This window comes from Egretta garzetta, unplaced genomic scaffold (genome assembly GCF_000687185.1).
Source record: "Egretta garzetta isolate BGI_Z169 unplaced genomic scaffold, ASM68718v1 scaffold173, whole genome shotgun sequence".
Lineage (NCBI taxonomy): Eukaryota > Metazoa > Chordata > Aves > Pelecaniformes > Ardeidae > Egretta > Egretta garzetta.
This window is the reverse complement of record NW_009259112.1, coordinates 344,389-368,191: the sequence shown is the minus strand read 5'-3', so window position 1 is coordinate 368,191 and position 23,803 is coordinate 344,389. Positions and strand designations below refer to the sequence as shown.

Below are 23,803 nucleotides of genomic sequence, written 5' to 3'. Positions count from 1 at the left end.
ACAAGAATTAGAGGTACTTATTTGTCCATATTCCTATTATTATGTGCTGCAAAAAAAGTTTGTAAATCTTAGAGACAGAATTTTCAAAAACAAATTTTGAAAAGCCATTCTCAGTTTTACACATAACAAATTTCATTTGCAAAGAAGCGAAGCAGTATTATTGTGTCCTTGATTTTACCCAGTGCTGCTTTTAAAAACAATTTAAATGTTATGAATAGGCTTGAAAATACAAGATACCATCTGGTCACACCAGTTGCCTGAACAAGAATATAGGTTCACTAGAATCAGTCGCCTGGTCTGGGCAAGGGTCATGAGATGATGTATTGTTTATAGGCACCTAGTGGCATGTACCAAAACAAAAGGGCTGACATGATTATTTTATTCACTGGTAGTCATTGTCTTGGAGCAAAGGAAGGAAGCTGCATCTAACATAAGGAGTAACGGGTGGCAGAACAGCCTGTTATTGCAGCAGAAGGGACACCATGGTGGCAACCAGTGAGAAAGGAAAGCTGTGATACTGGCTGGACTAGAAATCAGCTTGGTGGGGGAGTCTGACAAAGGCCATATTTTAAAAAAATAAATGCAAATAACACAGACAACCAACTCTATTCTTCTCCATTGTTGAAAGCTGCATTAGCATATGCACAAGTTTAATTGGTGCTTGCAAACAGTGTCTACCCGTTCAAAATGTTCCTGAAAAAGTGGGACAGCAATCCTAGGATGTGCTGAATAGAGGCTGCAGATTAGAAAAGGAGCTGTGCTAGAAAAGACCCTCCAGAGAGCAAAGCAATGGGCATCAACAGCAGAGCTGCTTTATAACCCAAAATGAATGTGAAAAATATGGGAGTCCTGTAAGGTCCCTGGTAAGATCCCCTTAAAACCTTTAGTTACAGCTTTGCTTATAGGTCTTTAGTTATAGGGCTTGTTACAACAGAGCTGTTTTTCACAGCTTTGGATGTAACTTTTGCCTCTGGTCAAAACTCACCCCAAAACTGCTCTAAACCTTATGAGTTTTAATCCCTTCAGTCTCTGCATTTTCTGGCTCGCCTGCATTCTGCCCTCCCTGGAAGGCAGGTGTGCAACCAACCTGCACCTCAACCGGTGGCCTCATTGCCCCATGGAGGACCTGCTGCAGCTCAAGAGAGGGGTTGCTCATGACAAGAGCTGGTGGCAGAGCGGACTCATTTGCCGCAGATGGATCTGGCACCGCTGCAGGGGTTCTTCAGGTTTAAAGCACAAGGAGAGAGACCTGAGGTCAAAGTAACACTGGGAAAGTATCTAACAGAGAGCAGAGAGGGATACAGAGGAGCAAAAAGAAAAGGATATTCCCATATTTACTGAGAGAGAGGCTGTAGGAGAAAGATACCTGTAGGGCAGGGGTCTGGTAGGAGAGACTCAAGGAGCTGGAAAGAAGGAACCAGGGACAAGTGAAAAAAAAGCATGGGAAAACAAAAGGCTTGAGGTCCATAAAAATGCAGGAAAGAAAGAAAAAAACCCTGGGGGCATGAGAGAGCAAAAGAAATGCTTTAAAGAATGAAAAACCAGGCAAGTAAATCATCAACATTCCTATGTTATTCAGAGCATTAATCTCTCAAGAAAACCTGGCTGAAGAGGAATTCCAGATCATTGTACCTCAGATAGCATCCTAAAATGGGAAAGCTGCATAATTACACTTAGTTATTTCTGCTTTTAGGGAAGAATTTGGATATGAGACCTAGTTCCCCATTTCTTTTCTGATGAAACTTTGTTTCAGGTAGAAATATATAAGATGATATGATGTAATATAATCTATTTTAAAATGTCATGCAAGCAAATAAACATAATGAGTAGTTGGTGGCAATTTAAGACAATTTCTTAAATGCTTCCAGTGCTTTTCATCAGGAATCACACAGGTTTGACCTCATGTTGCAAGCAATAAAATACTCAGTGCTATTTGCTATTCAAGCTGCATATTAGCTTTTCCCTCCTTCAGTTGGGTATCTTTCTAAAACCTCAGTAGCTTGTCTGAAATCCAGTGAAATAGAAATAGGTGAGTTTCCACTGTCTCTAATGGGCATTGCATCAGGCCCTGTGGCCTGTAGGGTCAAATTATAATTGCTATTTTAACAACTGCAATGGCCATTTCAGTCATTCTGAAGAACTCAGTCACCTTTTTAAAAAAGTGATAAAATGAGGAACTGTTGGTGCAGTTTTATAAACAAGCTGTCTCCATATCCCCTTTTTCATTTGCAGAGAAGCTAAGAAAATATAGACATTCCCACACAGTATGGGAACTGATATGCCTCCGACTCTCTTGACATGCCACAGTGATTTAATTTAATTCCCAAATAAAAGGGGAGTAAATCTATCACTGTGCAGAGATCAGAAAAGCACATTATAATACGCATATTCTATTGCTGAAATGAGTAGATAATAATAAACTTGGCCATTCGGCTTCCTCCTCCTATCTTCACCTTTGCTTTAATCCATTGCTTTTAAACTGCTCAAGCTCATTCCTGTCCCTTGCTTAATTTCACTTGCATGTTTGTTCACAGTCCCCAGAGTTAAAACCTATTATAGCAGTTTTGTTGGATACAATGTAGAGGCAGGCGAAGAGAAAGTTCCTTAATATTGGAAAGATGGAAAAAGTAATCCTTTTCCTCCTGAGCCTAAAACTTAGAATAGCAGCTCAGGATAAAAGTTCAGGCATTAAATATGGTCTGTTGAGGAAGTCAATAGCTGTGATGGGCTCACTTGGTAGAAATATGTATAACCAGCTTGATGGTCTCCATAGTACTGAATGGTACTTGCAAGACCATGAAATGAAAAAGACAGAACCCAAGGAGGTAAATGGACAAAAATACAAAGGGAGCCCGTTGCAGCCTGCAGCAAGCAGATGCAACTCCCAGGGAAGTCTGTGCCTGATATAAATGGGCTGGACATTACACGGGGGAATAAGTTGGCCAGAGAATAGATGCGAGAGGCAAATTTGTATAACTCAGACTAGCTGGACATTGCACATATGGGCAAAGTGGATGTGTCAGGGTTGCGAAGTACATGGGAAGTTGGATGAGGTATGAGAATCAAATAACAGGAAGGCATAAAATAAAAGAACTTCCCTCATTTAACAGTTTCCCAGATTTCCAGAGTACTCTGGTAGCTAAATTCAACACCCTCTGAGTGGGTGCTGAGCCTACAGAGGCTAGTGATTTTCCTGCATTTGTTTTCCACAGAAAGCAGAGTGAGGCTTGATTAGCACACATGCGAGGATGACAAAGGAATGGAAATTATATTATTTTGCTGATTTCAACCTTTCTGTGTTGACCTCAGGAGAAAAATAAACCACTGTTTATACTGTTGGTGAAGCTGGGCTCCTATGAGCCATCCATAACACTGACCACTACAAGTTTGTTATTCATGGCCAATCTGTTCATTATTGAACTGGTTTTAGACTGCCTTTGATAGCACCACAACTCTGAAACTTTTGTGCATGGCACCCATGAAAAACACAACAGAGTGTGGGGGGGTTGTAGTTTTTTAGGAGTTTTACACACTGTATATCGTGTAAGCCGCAGTGACCACCAGATCCCCTGATGGAGGGACATAGTCCAGGTGTGCAGAAAAGAAACAAGTGATAATGCAGTGCTTTCCCTTTGGTCTTTGGTCCTTTCTCTTGTCCTGCTGTCCCTTTCCAGTAACCTCCAGAAGAACTGTTGAGTGTTTTCACCTCTGTACTCTGGAGCTCTGCAAAACCCCTCTCATCAACATCCTATTGGCTTCCTTGAAGGAAGGTAGCACACTTCAAAATCCTGTTTGCAGGGCATAATGATTTGACAACTACTTCTTCTTTTTTTTTTTTTTTTCTTTTCACTAAGCTGTTGTTCCTTTGTCAAACTCACCACTGTGGGTTTGGAGTTGAAAGCTGGTAAATTTAAGGGATAAGACAACAATTCTCTGGTCACCTGTTGGGTAGGGAGCCTAACTGGACATATATTTTGCATTTCATTTTTATACCTGCTTAGAATCACTGAGCTTGTTGTGACTAATGTAATGTCAAGGACCAAATGTAATCCATGCATTCATGGATGTCCCCTTTTCCTATGATGGTGAGGAAGGGGGGTGGCTAGGTCTTTTCTTTAAGGACCATGGTAAGGCAAACACAACAGACAGCCTATTTGGACTTGCTGATTATTGTCCACATAGCAATCAGACAGCAGTAATAGTTGTATTTAGAAAAGCTAATATTCAGTTTACCTTTTTTACTGAATGTCAGCTTCAAGGGGTTTTTATTCTATTTTTTAAAAAAATAAATCTTAAATCCTAGAATGCATGAAACAGCCATGATTTACACAACAAAGGCTGGATAACTGCATATAAAACACGAGCATGTTTATATGCGTGCTACATGTGCAGGTACTCAAATATCAGGGACATGTGCATGTGCATCTGTAAATTCAGCCATTTTCTTTAACTCATACAAGCAAAATGCTGCTTTAATGCAACATTTCTACTGAAACATAAAGAGAAGAAGCCAAAAAGTCAGAAGTTATAAATCTGTCAGCAAATATGTCTCAGTTCCTCCTGTATGCATTTATTATTACATAATCTATTCATACTCCTGCCAAGTTGCATACATGCGATGTGGCCAGCGGACAGAGGCTGCAGTTATGCAAATGGATTTATCATCTCACAAGGACACACCTGAACAGGAAAGGTGGAAGAACACATGGATATGGAGCAAACTACAGAAAGGTCGCAGTCTTAATCATAACCATTATAGTTTTGAACATACCATGCCTATTACGACACACTGTCTTTGAGAGTCTCAAGGTACCAAAGATTTTACTTTTACCTTAACAAACCATCCTCCTTTACAATTAGTTGAGAATTACCACCCTATGTATTTTCTGGACATGAGGCACAGGGGTGTAGAATGGATGGTTTTGGTGTTGAAGAGAGGTCTCAGAGAAAGACAAGCAATACATCATCTAACAGAACAACGAGAGTCTAATCCTCAGCTCCGGGGGTCTGTGCTGGGGTTTTGATTCAGTAAGGCACTGATTTCTAGCTTACATGAAAATGCTAACGTGTAAAAAAAATACAGATAAATCTGCAGTGATGTCATTGGCCAAAGACACCAAGTCAAAGACATGCTGGTAAAACATAGAAGGAATACACCAACTTCTCTTACCATTTTCCCAATCATCATAACATATGGTCCCAAATACTTGTTTACTCCAAAGATGTCTAATAACCGTATATACCAGTAAATAATGTTAACACAGTATATCACTCGGCCATCGCTCCGGAGTGGCAGATCTTGCAGACGGAGCACCATCCCGACGGAGAACAGGAGGATAGCTATGAGATCAGTAACGTTCCAGTACTCCTGGAGCCAAACTTTTACTTTCTGTAACAGTTTCCCAGGCTCTGACATCAATATCTGAAGGACACAGGACAAGGAGAGGAAAGGAGCTGAGTTGTCTTAATTTAAGCTTGAAGAAATCTATAGTAAACAGATATATGCCATGAAGGCCAAAAGCAAAGCTGATGTACTCCTATCATACAAATATTGCATGTACTCTCTGATTTTTTTGAGAAATCTTCCATTTCAACCAGTCTTAGCCTGTATCTATGTGCAAGATACTTAAAAGACAAAGGACGAAACCCCACATGCTCTAAAATCCCCATGAAATCATAAGAAATGTATGTATTTCTTTTTGTTTTTCAAATTTATTGACCCCACTTATAGTCTTGGAATACAGGGAGAAACATAGAAAGATATTTCCTCAGAAAACTCACATTTAAAGAAGCTGTAAATTTCAAGAAAATTATTCTAAAATTTGTATCAAACTGTCAAGAAATAATTAATAATAATAAGATCTGGATTTCACATTTAATCCAGAGAGATACTAGCTACTAGTTGGACCTGGTTTTGGAAACTAAGTTCCACAGCTGAGAATATAATTCACAAAAATAATTAATCTTACCTTATGAATTTATCGTCATTCTATCTGCAAGATCATCTGGGAGACTTGATTGTTTCCCTGAATTACTCTTGAAACTATTCCTCAAGTGATATCTATGAATAATTCCTAGCTTTTAGTGAGTTAACAAGCTGTTTGTTTTAATTTTCTATATTTAGCCTGAGAACATTTGAGCAGGCTCATACAGTTCCTTAAAAAGATGAATGCCATTCTTATAATTTTCTTATAATTCATTTTCAGAATGAATTTTAGGCTCATCTTCTGTGAACAATCTCTAACATCTGCTTAGAAATCCATTCCGACAAATGTTCTTGATAAACTTTTGTGGAAAGGACAATTTGGGGCAAATGATTAGACAAAAATGGCACACACGGTTCCTGCCAGCAGCCTCCCACCTACTGAGCCAGCAGTGCTTTGTCCCCATCAGTGTTGCAGAGTCCTCATGTGGCCATTGCCACTGTTTTCCTTTTTCTTTTGTTTAGTGAAGAACACTCATTACAGACCACACAAATAGTGTCTTTTCCTCTGTTCTTTTTATTTATAATGTAGAATTAGCTGTACAGAGTTTGACATCTGTCTTTGAAGTCTAAGTGGCTTTTGCAAGACCATTTTTAGTCTAGTCCTCAAAAGCAGTTGCTGCAGAAAATACAAATGTAGATGGTAACAATTCAGCCCAGGGGTACAAATGTGCTGTTTCAGCTGAGGTCAACGGGGCTCACGCCCACTCACATCAGGGCTGAATTTGGCCTCTGGTGTCATTGTGGAATAAATGCACATTTGGCCAAGTGAAAAGGGCACAGCGGTAGCTGCAAGTGGGAGACACTATGAGGGGCAGGGGATGGCAGAACAACTTCACCCTGCCTGCAGACTGAGCGCCACCTTAAATGCTCTGTCTCTGCTCTCTGTGTCTGCTTTAGCATCTTTAGGGAGATGCATGCTATTGCTTGACATAATTAGCAAAAATTTTCAAGATTAAAAAGGGGAAATCCTATTAGGAATGTGCTGCAATATTCAATGTGGATCTAAATTTCCTCACAGTTATAGCTGGTTTTATTTCAAACCTTTGCATGAAATACTTGGCCAGACAATATCTGTAAATTTTGAATGAACTCTATTTGGGGTGGGGTGGGGAATTGACCACGGGCTTTTCAGTTGTCCCGCTGTCACCACATCTCTGTGTTCATTCTGTTATAGTGTATCTCCTTTTCTTCTCCCTGAAACACTAGTTTCTGGGCCACATTTCAAGAAGTATAGCTGAGCTTTAATATATGTCAGAAGACTGCCCCATACTTGTGAATGCTATTAAGTGTGCATCACACAGAAAACTGAACAGAGAAATTCTGTGGGAGGAAGGCAGAAAGATTCTTGATTTTAAAACGGAGGAAGATAGATTTTTTAGTGCTGTGATTTTACCTCTCTCATCTTCTCTATTCCCAGAGTGAAAATGTACGAGATGACAATCCATTCCTGTGTAGATGGCCAGCGATCCATCTTCACTAACACTATATAATTGAACAGCATCAAGTAGCCTATATATGCCAGCTGTAAAGAAACAAGATGAGTATCAATAGTCACTATATTTATATGACTGAGCCAGTTCCTTGGGTATGATTTAACATTCCTAATTCCACCGTAGCCAGAGTTAGACAGAAGAACAATCAAACGGTGTTCTGGGTTTTCTGAAAAAGCTCCTGCTAAATCATATACAGTGTGGAATCTGCAAAATACATGCACAGATGTCCTCTCCTCCAGCTACATTTGCCTCCCCAACAAACTGTATTAATGCAGTCCCCCTGGATCACCCCACAGCGATAGGAACTCTGATGCCACTATGCCAACTACCAAACTAAGTTACCTATGTGAAGATTTCTCCTTCATCTGCTTCTAACACCCTTTACTCCTCTAACACCTGTGCCCTCTGTGTTTTTTCTCTCTGTTCACCCAGCCTAGGCTGACTCTGGCATTCCAAATCCTTTTTGCACAATCCTTGCCTGGCTCCCAGAAGGTCCTAGTTGTTGCTAGAGGTCTTCCTACCCAGTGTAGTACTGACCTAACCCATGCCATAATTCCTCCCCAAAATGCTGCTACTTCTACTTAGATTGCTGCAGCAAGTAGCCAGGCATATCCATGCATTCATTTGCCTTACATTTTTTGCAAGTTTTTATACATAACTGTTTTGCTTTTCCTTCTCTAATATATCTACCTTCTGGCCTAATTATTGACAAAGTGGAAAGTGTGGATTGTGGTTTTAGTTTCTTTTTCCTTTCTTTCTACATGCTGAACGTAATGAAATTGTCAGTCAAAAAAAAGACAAGATAGGCAAATTGTATCATCAAGTTCATAAAACGCAGAGAAACCCAAGTGCCACACTGTAGCATGGGCTGTAGCAAGGATGCATGGCTGTGGCTGGGGTCTGTGGTGGCCAGAATCCAACTGCCTGTCTACTTGCCTTTCAAACAGCAGCCCTACAAGAAAATGCTTCTTAAGCCAACTTTAAATCAGAGAAAAGATGATTCAGTTCTGTGCATGAACATTTTAGTCATTGTGGCAGAAAGCTTATTCCATACATCTGTATTTCAATACAGTTTCTCTCTCTCAACTGCATGTTACTCACAACTATTGTGTACTTGGTGTCAGACTTAACATGAAACAACCACAGAGGGGCTTGAGACTTTCGGGTAGGATTATTTCAGTGTTCAGCATATCACAGAACAGGATTTATAGTCTTATTGTATTTGTTTGAGAATGTAACTTCTGCTCTGTGTAGAAACCACAGGGTTCTGGCTTTTCTTCCAGTTGTTGGTTTGAAGGACACTCAAGACAATTCTTTATGTTGGCCATAACTATCAGTACAGAGAAGACAGCCAGTTGAACCACTGCTTCTTGTCTACATAAAACAGAGGAGGAAATAATCTCATTTATACTTCAGTTTGTGCGTGATGATGGATTGCAACACTCAGGTCTAGAGATTGGTCTTCCCTTAACACTCCTAAAGGAAATGGAGAGCAATATTGACTTATATCAGCATCTAGAGTGTCAGCTGAGTCAGTAAAAACTATCTGGCCAGGCAGAACTGGACACACACCTCCCTAGCTGAAATAACACCTTCTAGTACAGTTCAAAAAGCCTGGTGATACTGTCACCGAACACCCCTCCTCTTAGATCTTATTGGTTATTAATTATCAGTGAATCTTATTAATTTGGTCTGACTCAGCAGTCTTTGGTGAGCACTTGCAGTTAGCGTGGCAAGAGAATAGGGACATTAAGGTTACAAAGGTGACAGAAACCACAAGATCCTCAGTGTAACTAGGGACTTTTGCTTCTTCTTGGTTTTCTTTTGAGATGTTGGGGTTGTTTGGTTTGAGTTTTTTGCCAATCCAAATTTGCTGAAAATTGCTGATAATTTTTGCTTGGCAAAAAAAAAAAAAAAAAAGAAAAAGAAAAAAAATCTTGATTTAAGAATAAGGTGATGCTGAAACCACACCACGTGAACCCAAGACACAAGCCTTTCAGACAGTGAGTGACACCCTCCTTCTCCCTCCCCACACCTGTAACTTGTTCCTGCCTTTCAGGATGATGTCCTGATCCCACACTGTGGTCAAACCTCAGTCCATCTGCCCATGCTGGTACTCAAGATTCTTTGAAAGTGCTGCTACACAAGAAGCTGAACCTATTTTCTTGTTTTTACATGGCTTGACAAAGAGCTAGGCGCTGCCATTTTTCCTCTTGAGGGCAGTACCTCAAGAAACTAAGGAAAGGAATGCCTGCTAAGAAGTTTCTAGTCTGGGTTGCTCCCTGCCCTCCTATGGTTGCTGTCCCTTTCTATAGAAAATATTCAAATACTCATTATGGTAAGGGACAAACCTGGAAATTGTACCAGCAGGGAAGTGCTTCAACTGGGAGACTACCCTCCCTGTTTCTCACGGATTGCAATAATTAATTGATCATAAAATGGAGTGGTCCCAAAATGCAAAATTTAGGGCAAGGCCGTTTTGGTGTTTTGAAGATGACTCTTACTCAGGGTTCAATTCCCTCTGCAGCTATTGCTCCTCAGAAGAGGTAGCAATGTGGCCTCTTACATCCTGCTAGCATCTCAGCCTAAAGCCAGTAGTTAAAAGAGAAAGGCCACCCTCTTCTCCTCAAGCAATCTGTGAGATGAAACCTTTGAGTTATGGTTTTCAGTGCAACAACCACAAAGCAGAAGAGAGTAGTTGACTTTTGAAACTGCTGCATGTCCAGAGAGAAAGGCTAAAGTTTTTCTTTTGCTTGAGAAAAAGGTTTATTTTGGATCATCTGCTGATCCGGTATGTTACTTACTCAAACATCCCCATATTCAATCCACTCTTTTGTATTTTAAGAATGAGGGTGGACATAGCTATAGAGTAATAGCAGATAAGTAGACACAGAATATTCAAGCTATTTTAAATGGCATACAATAGCCATAAGTATTGTCACTTTTCTTGCATTTTGTACTGTGGAATAGAAAATTTGGGGGATTTCTTTTGAAATCTATGATCAGCATTTCTGCCTGTGTGTTTGTGAAAAGTGTGATAGGCCGTGCAATTTTAACCCTCATCTGAAAGCTTTTAGTCTCCAGCAGTTTCTCAGTATACCCAACTGGTCAAGCACTGCAGCCAGACTCCACCTTGATTTGTTCTTCAAGCTCAGTGTAGCCAAGATCCAGCTTTAATAAGTGACCTTGACTGAGACCTGCCCCAGGACATAGAACTGTAGGAACAGGTTTAAATGAAAGTGCAATATTGATCTTTTTCTCCCATTTCAGAATTGAACGAAGAGGGAGGGCCAGGATGCTTCTTTCTGTTTACAGTATAAAGACTTTTTTGGTTATGCATAATACATATTGCAATTGATAATGAAACTAGGCTGCTGATGAGCAGTTTCTAGACTCATCAGCCTGATTAATGTTCAATGGCCACACAGTTCAGCAAGTAGTTACTCTGAGTTGCCAAACTGGAGCTATTTGCTAGCATAAGCTGTCCACCACAGTTTAGTCGCTCTTAATGTGAGTTGGTTTTGCTCTCTGTAAACGCATTGCCTGAATATGAGCAAGGCAATTTTTCTTATAAGAAGTCATCTACAGAAGGATGCATTCTTTATGATTTGCTGTGCATTCAGCAGAATGATGGAAAATATAACTGGGAAGAACGACCTGAAATCATCTGGCCAATTCCATGGTGCTGAGGCAGGATTAATTACAGTGTACCGTAATGGACGTATGTTTTGGTAAGATAAACTAGTAGTGGAAAATCTACCATCTCCTTACGCAGTTTATGACAGTACTTCTCAGAGCAGTTTGAAACTGTTTCCTAACATCTTATCCAGAACTGCCTTGCTGCAACTGAAACCATTACTTCTTGTTCTATTTAGCAAGGATTTGGAGATTATTCCATTTTGTTCCCCTCTGCAGCTACTTGCACATATTTGAAGACTATTACATTCTTATGCAGACTTCTTTTTTTTTTTTTCCAGAGAAAACAGCCTCACTTCCTTAAATCTTTCCCCTTAAGTCATGTTTTACAGACCTCTTGAAACATTTTTCTTGTTCTTTTTTGTGTCCTTGAAACCAGTCCATACTTGTCACACAATGCATGAAGCTGAACTGGGATAGAATATTCCAGCCAAGGGGACTGAAGGGATTACTTCCTGTGTTCATTTTACTTTTTGATCTCATCCTTCTACATTCCAGTGCAATTTGCAAATTTAATAGCTAATCTCTACTTCACCATCCAAGTTTTGAATGAAAATATCAGATAGGACCTGATGTAGGAGAGACCCTAATGGAATCCTTTCTGATCCCTGCTTCCAGCTTGATAGTGAATTACTAATACCTATTCTTGAGGACTAATTGTCAAAAAGCTTTGTATCCACATAGTAACTTTAATATAGCAGTTATTAATTTATCTCTGAGATTACCGTGTAAATTTTTTATACTGTCTTACTTTAGTCAAAATACATGACAATTTATTTTGTACTTCATCTACAAGGTCTGTTTCTTTATAACACAAGGAGATTATACTGGTTTGACATAATTTGTCCCTGAGAATCGTACCTTAGCTGCTACTCATGCCTTTGCTATCTTGTGGGTACTTACACAAACACTTTCTCTGAGAGACACTGCAGACTAGTCAAAACAGAATGAAGAAAAAATGTTCCAAGAAAAGATGTGCTATATCTGCTTCTTTTTTTCATCAACTATTATACAATCCGATATCCTGATTCAGCCCAGCCTCCCATTGGGCTTCCTACTGGGAGCTCTCCTATTGGGAATTCTCCTATAGGGAATTCCTTGGGAGCACTGACTGCATCAGACTGCCACTTATTGTTGTATTTGAAGAAAAGCATGCACAGTCATTCAAATTTTAACCCCTAACATCCTGAATGAAATGGTAGTCTTTAAAAGTCTTTGACAGGTTTGCAAGCACTAGCTGACCTCCACAGAAGATTTTTATTAAACAATTTACAGGTAAGCCCTCCAATGCATGCAGATGAAGACCTTCAATGAAACACACAAGATGACCTTAATCCAATTTCAGTTATTCGCCCGAACAGTAGTAATACAACAGGAAATGTATCTTACTGTGTAAAACCAAAATTTAACGATGGGAGCATTGTAGAACTCATAAATCTTTCTTCCAACAGGGATCAGTCTGTGCCTGCTCTGAACTTCCTCTTCCTCTTTCTTTCTTGAGGACTCTCCATTGCCTCGTCCCAGCATTGCCTACAAGAAAGGACATTTTTGTGTTTCTTTCCTTATGAAAGACAAATTAAGCTATTTTTTTAAATTTCAAAAGGAAACTATTCAAAACTTCTCTGATTTCTTGATCTTTAGACAAAATCAGGTGACCATAGCTAGCTAGGTGGAAAATGCTTTGTTCTCAAATTATCTTTTTTTGCAGGGAAGCTGCTGTTTAATACTTTGCAAACTGAAAAAGCAATGCTTTGGCAACAACTGTCAGCACCAGTGTGAAATCCTTGACTGGTGAGCAAAAAATGAGATGTGGAGAACATTTTTTCCTTTTGCTGTATGAACAGCAAAATTTTTACCTGACAACAGCTTTTTGTGGTGTACTTTTATACAATAAACAGATGCACACAGAAAACAGATACGTTTTGGTTTTAAACAAAGAGAAGTTCGTAAGGCTGAGACTGAGAGAGAACAACAAGGGGAAAGATGAGTTGGCAGTTGCTGGACCGGAAGCAATGAAGCCAGTGACTCTTTTTACGTTGATCACTGGATCTGTTGCAGGCGATGATCCCGCAGTGAACTTAACACGATTGCAGAGGGCTGACCTGCAGAGTTCACTGCGGCATTAAGGCCTCAGATTGAAAGATCCTTCTGCATGATTGTAGCTTCTTCCATAATGAAGTTCCAGACTGCTCATGCACTGCCTCTGTTAGGCTTGATCTTACTGTTACCATTGTAATTCAGGCTCCCTGAAGAGCTATGCTGAGCTCCAGAAACACATAAGAAGCTTTCAGCTATAAGTGCAAACCTACCAGGCAAAAGATGGTAATATTTTGTTTACTCTTAACTTCTGCTGCAGAGGGGTGGAAGGAGTGACTAAACTATATACTCACTGAAGTTAATGCTTAAAAAAGGTGTCCTTTGCATTTAGAGTGCAGTGTGATCTATGAAATGTTTTTTTCTGAAAAAATTATTTGGTGAACAGTGGAGTAAGAGTGGCTTTTAGGTCACTGTGCCCTGAGCAAGTTCTCACTATTTAGTTTGTGGCAGCACCTCTGGCAGCTCTCTTGCATATGAAAGCAATTGCAAGAATTGAGATACAACTGTCCTATCTAAGCATGCAGTGATTGCACCACGATGCTTTTATTTAAATGCTTCTATAATGTTTTTCTACAAGTTGATCAAAGCACTTTTGTACTTTCATGTTAACTGAAGCAAACTTTCACCATCCCTGAAGATAACATTCTTCTCATCTGCAACTTAAAAACGTGGAAAACTAAGCCTCTAAAGAGAACAATTAGATGCCAGACATATTGTCTTTCAATTAAGAGGTCCTTCTTTTATCTGTCTCTGTGCTCTCTGATTCAACAGGGTGTTCAGCACATACTTAACTAATCGGCTTCAGATGAGGTATTTGATCTGGTTCTAGTGCCCTGCAGGAAGAGGAGATGCACTCCTCACATATTTAAAAGTAAGAATCACAATCTTTCCTTTTCTTCCTTTTTCTAGGTCTCATGTGGAGCTTATTCATATAGGTGTTTGGTCCTGTAAAATAGTAATTTGTAATGATAAACTGACGATGAATTTTTTTTTTCTTTCAGTCACTGTAGACATTGGTAACATTATTAGGAGCGTGTATGGTCCTAAATGGCTCCTACTTAATATTTCTCTTAATTTCATTTATGCAGTTATTTTTTTCCTCTGGTGTTATTACTTTCCACGTGGTCCCTTATGTTCTGGAATTTGACTATGCACAGATGTTGCCCTGCACATTTTTAATAAAATAGAACAAAGATTCAGGATGCTAATATACTGTACTGAAACTAACCTGCTGAGAACCTCTCAAAACTGTAGCCTGCTTTGATGAAGTTACCTATTTCCTTTACCTTTTTATGCCTGCAGATTTCTAAGTTCATTGCCATAAATGTAGATAAAACAATGCATATTAAAAAATTAAATGTACCTCCTGGTGATTCTCACAGAGCACATAAAACCCCTTAAAAGTCCACCAAGAGCTCCATATAAAAGGAAGATGAAGTGGTTGTTAAGCAGAGGAGAAGAGTTCTTATTAAATAAGCAGGTAGTCTGCAAGAACATGAGACTTACTGAACATAAATATAGCAGCAGAGATTACGCAGCCTTCACAGAACCCCAGGTATCATTACCCGAAAGTCTGCAAACCCAAAGTGATTCCCTCATCTATATCAGGGATTTTTTATTTGGGAAGAAAAGTGGAACATGACCTGAATGCTTTGGGAAAATTATAGCCCAAGAAAGCACTAATTTCTTTGCTTCTCCCTGCCTCCTGATGCTGTTTTAGGGAAAGCCGCCATCTGGTGCTACAGTTTCCTGTAGCTTTTCCCAAGGCTTTGGCTCTGCTGTCCTCTGGTGCTCAGGAATTTTGCAGCAGAGTGAAAATGAATGCTGTCAGCTTTAGCAAATGAGCAGTGCCATGCTTTAGTGAAAGACATTTTACAGAATTTAAATCCTCCACAATTTTACAAATTTACTAATTCTGAGACACCCTTATCTCTCACTGGAATCAGTGAGTTATGGACGTTTTTAGGAGAATGGTCTTTCAGTACCTGGATTTATGCTTTAAGCTCATGGATGCTGATTTCCTGTTTGTTATTGCTTTCTTGTTGACAATGATGCTGTGATTTTATGTTGTTATAATTATTTTTGAATTAATTGTATCACATAATACTAACTTCTCCCTTCCCCCATGCTACAGATGGGGAATTGCTCTGAGATGGCTGGGGATTAGATTTGACCTGATGTCCCCGACTGTTAATTATATCACAGTATTAACAAACTGAGAAGCCTCCCCATTAGAAACATACAGAAATAACCTAAGTGACTGTGCTAACAGAATAGCTGCAATGCTGAATGTGAACAAATGTGTTTTCACTTGGAGGGGGAAGCAATAGGGTGGGAATAACTCAAGACACTGCTCTGTGTGGGCGGCATCTCTTTCTCTAATACACAATTTTGTCCATGATTCACCATGAGTCATGCAAGGTAAGCCTGACAGCAGCTCAACTACATTGTAAAGTACAGTACAACTGCATCATTTTAGCCTGAGGGGATTGATGTGAGCATAGTTTTTACATGGAGATTTTTCTAATCAGGATTCTGGTTTTTTTGGGGGGGTTGTTTTTTTTTTTTCCCCCCACATTTTGCTTTATATAATTGAGGACTGTTCACTGATAGGTAACCAGGACAGTTTTGGGTTGTGCATTTCTGCATTCATATATATGAATATATATTAATATAGTAATGATTCTATAATATATTTATCTGTTTTATAATTAAATAATGGGGATTTCAGTCCTGCTAGAATTATCATAGGCTCTTCAAATTTTATCCTTAGTGAAATCTACATGCCACATATAGACTTATCCCACATTCACACAGAAACAGTACAGAGCTGGGTGGATATACTATACTTCTCTCTGCACACCCCATTATATCCTGTGCTATGCATGGAAATGCTGCCTCCACAGTAGTTGCTCTAAGGTTACCATTCTCGGCCTTGAAATACCTTGAAATACTGGTAGGAAAAAAGGCTTAATGCCTTCAAGTTACAGGTGTGTAAAATTGGATTTTGCCTGTGCTCAGTGGTTCTTTAAGGCAAAATCAGAGGGGCAGGGCTAAAGTACCAGGAACTCAGTCATCCTGGCTGCTGAGCACAGCGAAGGGCACAGGGAGTGCCAGGGCAGTTGTGTGTGGTGTTATGAGGGGTTTCCAAACCCTCAGAGAAACAGAGGCAGATTCCTTCTTATGCAGAGCGCCAGAGCTTCTGCCTCATGACCACCAGCAGTGTCTCCCACTGTTGTTTTCCACAGGAGCTGAAGGGGTGCCTTGCTGCTGGCATGTGAGATGCTGCGAGCACTGGCCCCCACTGGGTTGGGTGAGATGGGCCAGGGGCGCAAAGACACTAGTCTTGAACCCTCCCTACCTTAAAGAACTGTATTTTTAGCGGTATGATACTCGGTTAGTTCTTGCCATGGAGAAAAGGCTAAGCATACATACTACAGATGAGATAATGTGAGCTCAGAGGCCAACATAACTAGCTTTGCTGCTGCTGAAAGTCCTAACTCAGACTCTTAGTGCTGCCCATGGAAGTTCAAACTTCCTATCTGATGTGGAAAATAGGAACAAAATGAGCAAAACAACAACTGAAACATCTTCTAAAGGACTTAGATGAGTTATTCTGTGTTCTGAAATAAGACTGTTTACTGGAGAACTCTAATACCCAAACAATAAGACACTGAATAGGGATAGGGGTGCTCCTAGTTACAGTTTCCAGAATCAGTGTTATTTTGCGAGGAAGGTAGACTGCTGGGGTTTCTGACTGACCTAAATACCAGCAACTAATTAAGGCCCTGGTCAGGATGTTGTACAAATACAAAATGTCCCTGGCCTTTAGACTTTAGTACTCTTCTACTCTTCTACGTCTAATATTTGGGATTAATGACTGGCAGCTCCATGCATAAATTGTGGTTAAATTCCTTGGTGCTGAGGTATTGGTGATAAGAGCAGTATTCAAGTGTGGTTTTGTGAGTAGCTGCTGTAAGGAAAGTCTGTTGCCTAGCATCTAGGTGTTAAAGAAATGTGTGCCCAGCACTCTCATATATCTGTTATGAAGTTAAAAGCAGGTGTGAGTAACAAGTAGTTTACAGTGAATAAACACTACATCTTTTTAGTATATCCAAATGTTCAGCTACCCACTGGATCCTCTGAGAGGAGCATAAAACAAGTACATACTTGTGCGCAAATGAGGTGTAAAACAGTGCAAAAATCACTGTGGCTCTGTACCTCACCCACTCTGCACAAGTGCAGTCCAGAGGAAGAAACTGACTCTTTGGGCCTATCATTAGTCACCTGGGCTTAGCGGTGCAGGACCTGCAAGACCTCATGAGAAATCAGTGAACAGACCTTGACTAGATGTGATCTACTTATCTTAGCAGTACTTTTATAAAAATGCATATGGGTGTAATATTATAGGAACACAGAGACTTGAGAAGTATTCATTGGGAATGATTAAAAACAGAGTTAGGCAGATTGTTTGGCTGATACGTTACTTGCCAGAAATGGACTTTTGAGGTAATCCAAATGATTTTTAGTTCATCAATTTTGTTTGTTTAAGCTTTAAGCTGAACAAATCTCAGAAACCCAAACCATGGAAACATTTTGAAAATATTTTGAATAGTCATGTGCCAATTAAGTAAATTAATAAAAAAACCCTGTGGCAATCACAAAAAAACCCACAAAACCCAACCCCAAAACCCACCCCTATTTGTTTGTCCTGAAAGGAAAAAATGTGACGAAAAATATGCAGGTCATTCTGAATACAATATTCGCAAGGTTAGGGTGAGTGCCCAATCTATTGAGCCGGAGTTCAGCAATTGATTAAACATTTGTGATATCACATCACAATCAACTATTGATCTTCTTGAACTATGAATTAGGCATCCTTAATATAAGTGTGGCTAAAGGGAAACTTCAAAAAGGCACTTCCCAAACAGTCTTGCAGGCATCCTCTCATCAGTAGAGAAGAGACCCAACCTAACTTATGCCAGACCATTTGACTAAGGCTGGAACAATGCCAAAAGTCAATCTAAAATATTTTCTTGCATTCAAAACATGTCAGGTAGGAACACTCTCCCTGACACAGTGCCTGAAGGTGGCTAAGTATAACTGGCTATGGCATCTAACCAGAGAAATATATGCAAAGGTCTCTTCACTAGCAAATCAACTCTCCTCATCACTGAAGGGCACCTGAGTGACGAAGCTGTGTTAGAAGTCCTGCATCACGGTATAGATTATACGCAGAAATGTCAGCAAAGGTATACCAAATATATTGCTTGTAAACTTGCTGGACTCCACAGAAACAGTACTTATTTTATAGAAAAGGCTGTAAGTGTCTGAAACTTCACTAGAATGATGCATCAGATTTGAAGGTGTTAAGGGCAGAGTCAATGACAGGAAAGAGCAATAGGACTGTCAGCACATGAAAGGGAGAAGGGAGGGAACATCTAAGACTCGTCTGGAAAAGCAGGTCCAGTTCACACAACACTTCCTTGTAGCAGGAGTCAGAAGGTAAAAAGGAAACACAGTATTGTAGACAAGAAACCAGGAGCTGGGATAACTGCAGAGAGATGGAAATGACTTCCTCCCCAGATTTCTCCCCATTGCCAAGAAAAAGGCAGCTTGCAAAGTGCTTATTTGATCTGAATAGGCACTTCATAAGTGGATCAGAAGCCAGGGACAGTAAATTACAATTAATAGCTAATGAGCAGAGAATGGCCCATTGCGGCTATTCTGGCTACTGGTCCTTCCCAACGGCCAGGTTCTTGCCTGCAAACGGGTCCTGTAGGTGGGTCTTGTGGGCTGCTCCTTCGGCTTGCCTGCATATTGGGTCCTGTAGGCAGGTCCTTCTGCCTGCCTGCAGTCGGGGTCCTGTGGGCAGCTCCTGCTGTTTGCCTGTGGGAAACAGTCTGGTTTTTTTTTTTTTTTTAATTAACCAGGAAAATCCCTTTTACTTCTATGCCTCTGTCCTGACCTTTACCAGCTGGGGTTGAGTTTTAAGCCTTTCAAAGCCACCACAATCAAACCCAAACCAAAGCAAACCAAACTAAGCTAAGGCAGGTCTGATAGCTCATATGATAATTGCCCAAACTAAGAAGTGTCAAATGAGTCTGAGAACAAGAGACTGGAAGTCGGTGAGTTGTGTAGTTTTCAGAGCTTTAGCTATTTGATTCTCTTTGCGGTGCAAATTATTCCTCTAGGGCTCTGTTACTAATACAGACAAGTCCTTCCTTACATGATTCTGCTGAGCTGCAGAAGCTCTTAGTAAGGGCTGAGCTGTCTGGCTGCTTGTTAATGTCTTCAGTGGATTAAAAACTGCGTGTGTGTATGTGTAAGAGGCAATGACCACAAATTCATAAAGAATTTTGAAAAATGTTTCATCACTTTTCTTGCCTGTTTGAATGCTTACTTGCCCTCTAATGAAGTTAACCAAAAGAAAAAAAAATATTTTCTAGCTTCTATGAAACTTTGGGCATTTCCACCCAAAGGAAGACTTAGCAAGCTTCTCTTCTACAAGAGAGGCCCACTCATCTATCATGGCCAAGTGATTTCAAATCTGAAATCTCATGAATTTATTTCAGACAACGTGGCATCACGTTGATTCAAAATATAGAGGATACTACATCACAACATGATGCTTCAGCATCACCATGCACTGCTGCAACTTCAAGACACATTGACGCCAACTTGTCTGGTTTGAGTCCCACTGAAGAGAGGGGAGTATTGAGAGTGGTATCCTATTGTCTGCTAAATTTAGCCATCAGACAGCCTGCAATGCCCACAGAGGTGGTAATAACAAATTGACAGCACTGAGGCTGGTGATTTATTGTCAGCACTTACAGTGAGTTCCATGTCCTCCTCCTCTTTTTCTTTCACTGGCTTCTCCGGTTCCTCTGGCTCCTTCTCTTGAAGATGGATCTCATTGGCCTGGGACATGTAAGGCATATCATCCTTATTCTTGAACTCCAAGCTGAGGATTGAAGGAGGAAGTAGAATTCCTAGAATTACCTAAAGCAATAATAATGATAACAATAATCATCACAGTAAACAGATTACAATCATGATGGTTACTTAGTATCAAATAGACCACTCCCTCAGGACATTTAGGAAAAGAAAGATATGTGTGCATGGGAGTTTCTATGACAATAGAGTATTTGTTACTTGGGGTAATGTTTTCAGAGCTCCATAGCGAAACAAACCACGTAACTTCTATTAGCATTGCTGTGAGTGCTGTGGCTAATTGCCTCTCTTGAATATTTTATCTGCTTGCTCATCAGACGCATATTGTTACAAACCAGAATATATTTACAAAATATTACATAAGGTCAATGGCAGATGGGATCACAGGGCTGTTCAGACCTTGGACCTGCAAATTTCTGCATTTTACATAATAGACACTATCACTGTAAATTAAATGAATATCAGCGTAAATTAAAACAAGCAGTTTTGATTTCTACAGAGAGGGTTAATAGGTCTCAAGCTCTCTGCATCCATACCTAGTGCACACAGGTAGACAAGGTGCAAGCATGTATAGTTCTGAGGAGATAAGGCAAAGCCAGCAATAGCAAATGCTGATGTGCTTAGGTATGCAGCCCCTTAGTCTTTGCTTCAGTAACCTGGCAGTCACGTAGTGCTCATGTTAATGCCAGCTCTTTCTTTTCTGCCTTCCCTCTCTTATGGTGTGGGAGTGCAGAAGCCGTTAAAATTACCTTGTGTGGATATATGCAATGAACGATGCTTGGGGTTAAAGCAGTAGAGTAACTGAAGAGATATCATAATAATACAAAAAGAAGCAGCCTGTCAGTATTCATAAGCACAATAGCTTTTCCTGGTTATGCTGTAATCTCATGGAATATGATTTTGTTATAAATCTCTCCCTAAATGACAGTGAAACCAGATAGTTAGCTTGTTGGCAGGTCAGAGAGGATGACTGCTTGTGCTCATCATATTGACAGGCAGCACGTGTGTTGTTGAAACCATCCAAAGTACCGCAATTAGGAGCAGTTAGCGTGTATGAATGCTGTGCCCAGCCTCAGAAGAGCTGAGCACCAGGCTGCCTGCACTGCTCTTCCCAGGCTGGCAGCAAAAGGATGTGTCCAGGGAGAGAGGGTTATGGGCAGATGTGGCTTCCCAGAGAGGTTATTTTTAAGAACAGGCAAGATTAACAATTGCCTCTCCCATTGGCGCTATACATCCATGGCGAGACTCTATAAAGAATTACATTCAGCTTTCTTGCCATTTGCCAGTTTCAATGGGAGAAAATTGTTCATGTGAAATAATCCATGACTCACGCTCGCAAATTCATTTCTTTTCCATGCTGCCTCTTGCTCGTGTAGCCCGTAGCGTGCTTTAGCTTTAAACAGGCCCTGCTAATGAGCTTCAGTGAAATAAAACACAGACTAGAAACTGAGTCTGACTGAAATGGATCCTTGTGAAGCCGTGACATTACAAGAAGCTGAAAGGAAACCACGTCTGCTACCTTCAGTTCATTGTGAAAGAAAGGTCTATTTTATGGCTTAAGAGATGCATGCTGCAAAGAAGAAAGTATGCAGTGGATATGAGTTGCTGCACTGATCCCCATCTACCCAGGTTGAATATCTGCAAAGTCAAGCAGTCAGCAAGGCAGCAATCTCTCTGAAGGGCACTGGACCCATGAGTCGAGTTAGAAAAATAGGCAGTAAAGATGTCTCCAAATGTGGGAATGCTTTCTATCTGTAAGCAGAACAATATTTACGCACAGCTCCTGCAGGAGGATGATGAGAATGCTATCAGCCACTTATTCTCATCCATCACTGTCACTGGATTAGACCCAGTATGATAACGATGCACATACTCGTAAGCGTTCTTGCCATTACTGAACATCTCTTCCCACAGCAAAACAGCTGAGCGATTGCCACTTTTCACATGCACAATTAATGCAGGAGAGAGAACTGCTTCACTGAAAACATTTCTCAATCAACTGGGAGGAAGAGGCAATTCCTGTTTATGTGCTGATTGGTGAGTACTTTGGTGAAGGTGAAAGACGCCAGCCCATGGACACAAATTCACCTCCCAGAATTCACCTTCGTCAGTTAGCAGTTTTGCTAACCGTGGAAGTAAAGCTTAAACAGCTGTGAAAATTGAATTATCCTCTAGGTCCTCTAAGGTAGTCCCTTCAGGTCAGTCATCAGGAAGATTGGCAGGGGATTGCAAGAAAATTGGCCTCTTATGGGGAAGGTTGTTGGATCAGCACCTTTTACTAGCAGTTAATTCACTTACACATCCTTTTTCCTTATTTATCTTTAAAAACCTTGGCTAACTCCTCACGTATCCAGGCAGGGTGACATACTAACCTCCTGGCTCAATTCTTATTCTGATAACTCTCACTGTTGCCGGAGGGAGCTTTGAGAAAGATGATGAAAAAACTAGGTAAGGTGCTTTGAACTTGGGTTTGTGATAAACTCCCTTCTGAAAAACTGAGCACGGGAAGAATATACCCTGCTAAATGTCACTACAAATAAGCACCTGAAATATGGTTAATGGAGCCAATTATTACTGATTTGCTGTGAGCCCCGTCACCATTTATTAGAAATCCTCTGTTAATTTTATTTTAAAACAGTGCTGACCTTTAGGCCAGAATTTTTCCGCATCCGGAGGCGGCCCATCCACATGTCTGTGAGCAGCATTTGGCTGCAAGTGTGAGCAATGAAGTCCCTGTGCTTGGCTGCCACTGCGAGCTGCAGGCATGTGGCGTTGCTCCAGTTCTTCAGCTCATAGGTCAGCAGTTTCATTGCCAGTTGCTCATCCTGCTTGTATGACTGGTCCAACAGCTCCACCGCCAACTGGCCGAAGTCCCTGCAACAGAGGAACATTCGTTCATTCCCCTTAGCCCAAGCAGCCTGCTGCAGAAAACACCCCTCTGCAACCGACAGCCTCTGCAAGGGGGGCATCACCTTCCATCACGCAAATCGTGATGTTGACTGTACACACAGAAACCCACATTTTCAAATGTGAGTGGCTAATGGTAGGCATATAAATAAGTGCCCCAACTTAGCAGTGATGAGCACCCACACCTACCAGCTGTCTGCTCCCACCCGCCTGCCCACCTCCCTGACATTCTCTAGCTGAAATCCTCTGGTTATCTGCAGCTTAGAGGATTGCTTCTGTGCTGTTTGCTTATGGATTCACAGTCAAGTCTCCTGGAAAAAGGACTGTCCAACACCCTTTTTTAAATTCTGTGTCTCAGACTTTTAACATCAGGAAAGATTATTACGGAATGTAGTATCTTGGCTTGCTCACCTAAGCATGAGCTCTTGGTTAATTAACACTTCTGCCTGAATACTATATTCATCAGGATTTCAACAATTGTTCTGCTTGGGATGAACAGAACACCTTGAAAAAGCACAGAGGAAGGTTGCAGCCTGACTCTTGAGGGAGAACACATAGACAATGTAGATATTTCATTGCCTTCTTGACATGTTCTCATTTCAGAAATTATACTGCTAGCAACTGGCAGACAGGTTGTTTAAAAGCTTTTTAGATTTCCTCTAAAGGGACT

The 23,803-nt window shown here is 40.6% G+C and overlaps 1 protein-coding gene across 1 annotated transcript in view; it reads right to left on the bottom strand.

Moving 5' to 3' along the window:
• The window catches only part of TRPM3 (transient receptor potential cation channel subfamily M member 3), a 301,300-nt gene that overhangs the window by 21,072 nt on the left and 256,425 nt on the right, over positions 1 to 23,803 (bottom strand). The window contains exons 17-21 of the mRNA XM_035891054.1: positions 22,872 to 23,100; positions 20,107 to 20,274; positions 12,565 to 12,705; positions 7,380 to 7,508; positions 5,171 to 5,422 (exon numbers count right to left, since the gene is read on the bottom strand). Coding sequence (XP_035746947.1) covers positions 5,171 to 5,422; positions 7,380 to 7,508; positions 12,565 to 12,705; positions 20,107 to 20,274; positions 22,872 to 23,100 — 919 coding nt within the window. The remainder of the gene's footprint in view (positions 1 to 5,170; positions 5,423 to 7,379; positions 7,509 to 12,564; positions 12,706 to 20,106; positions 20,275 to 22,871; positions 23,101 to 23,803) is intronic.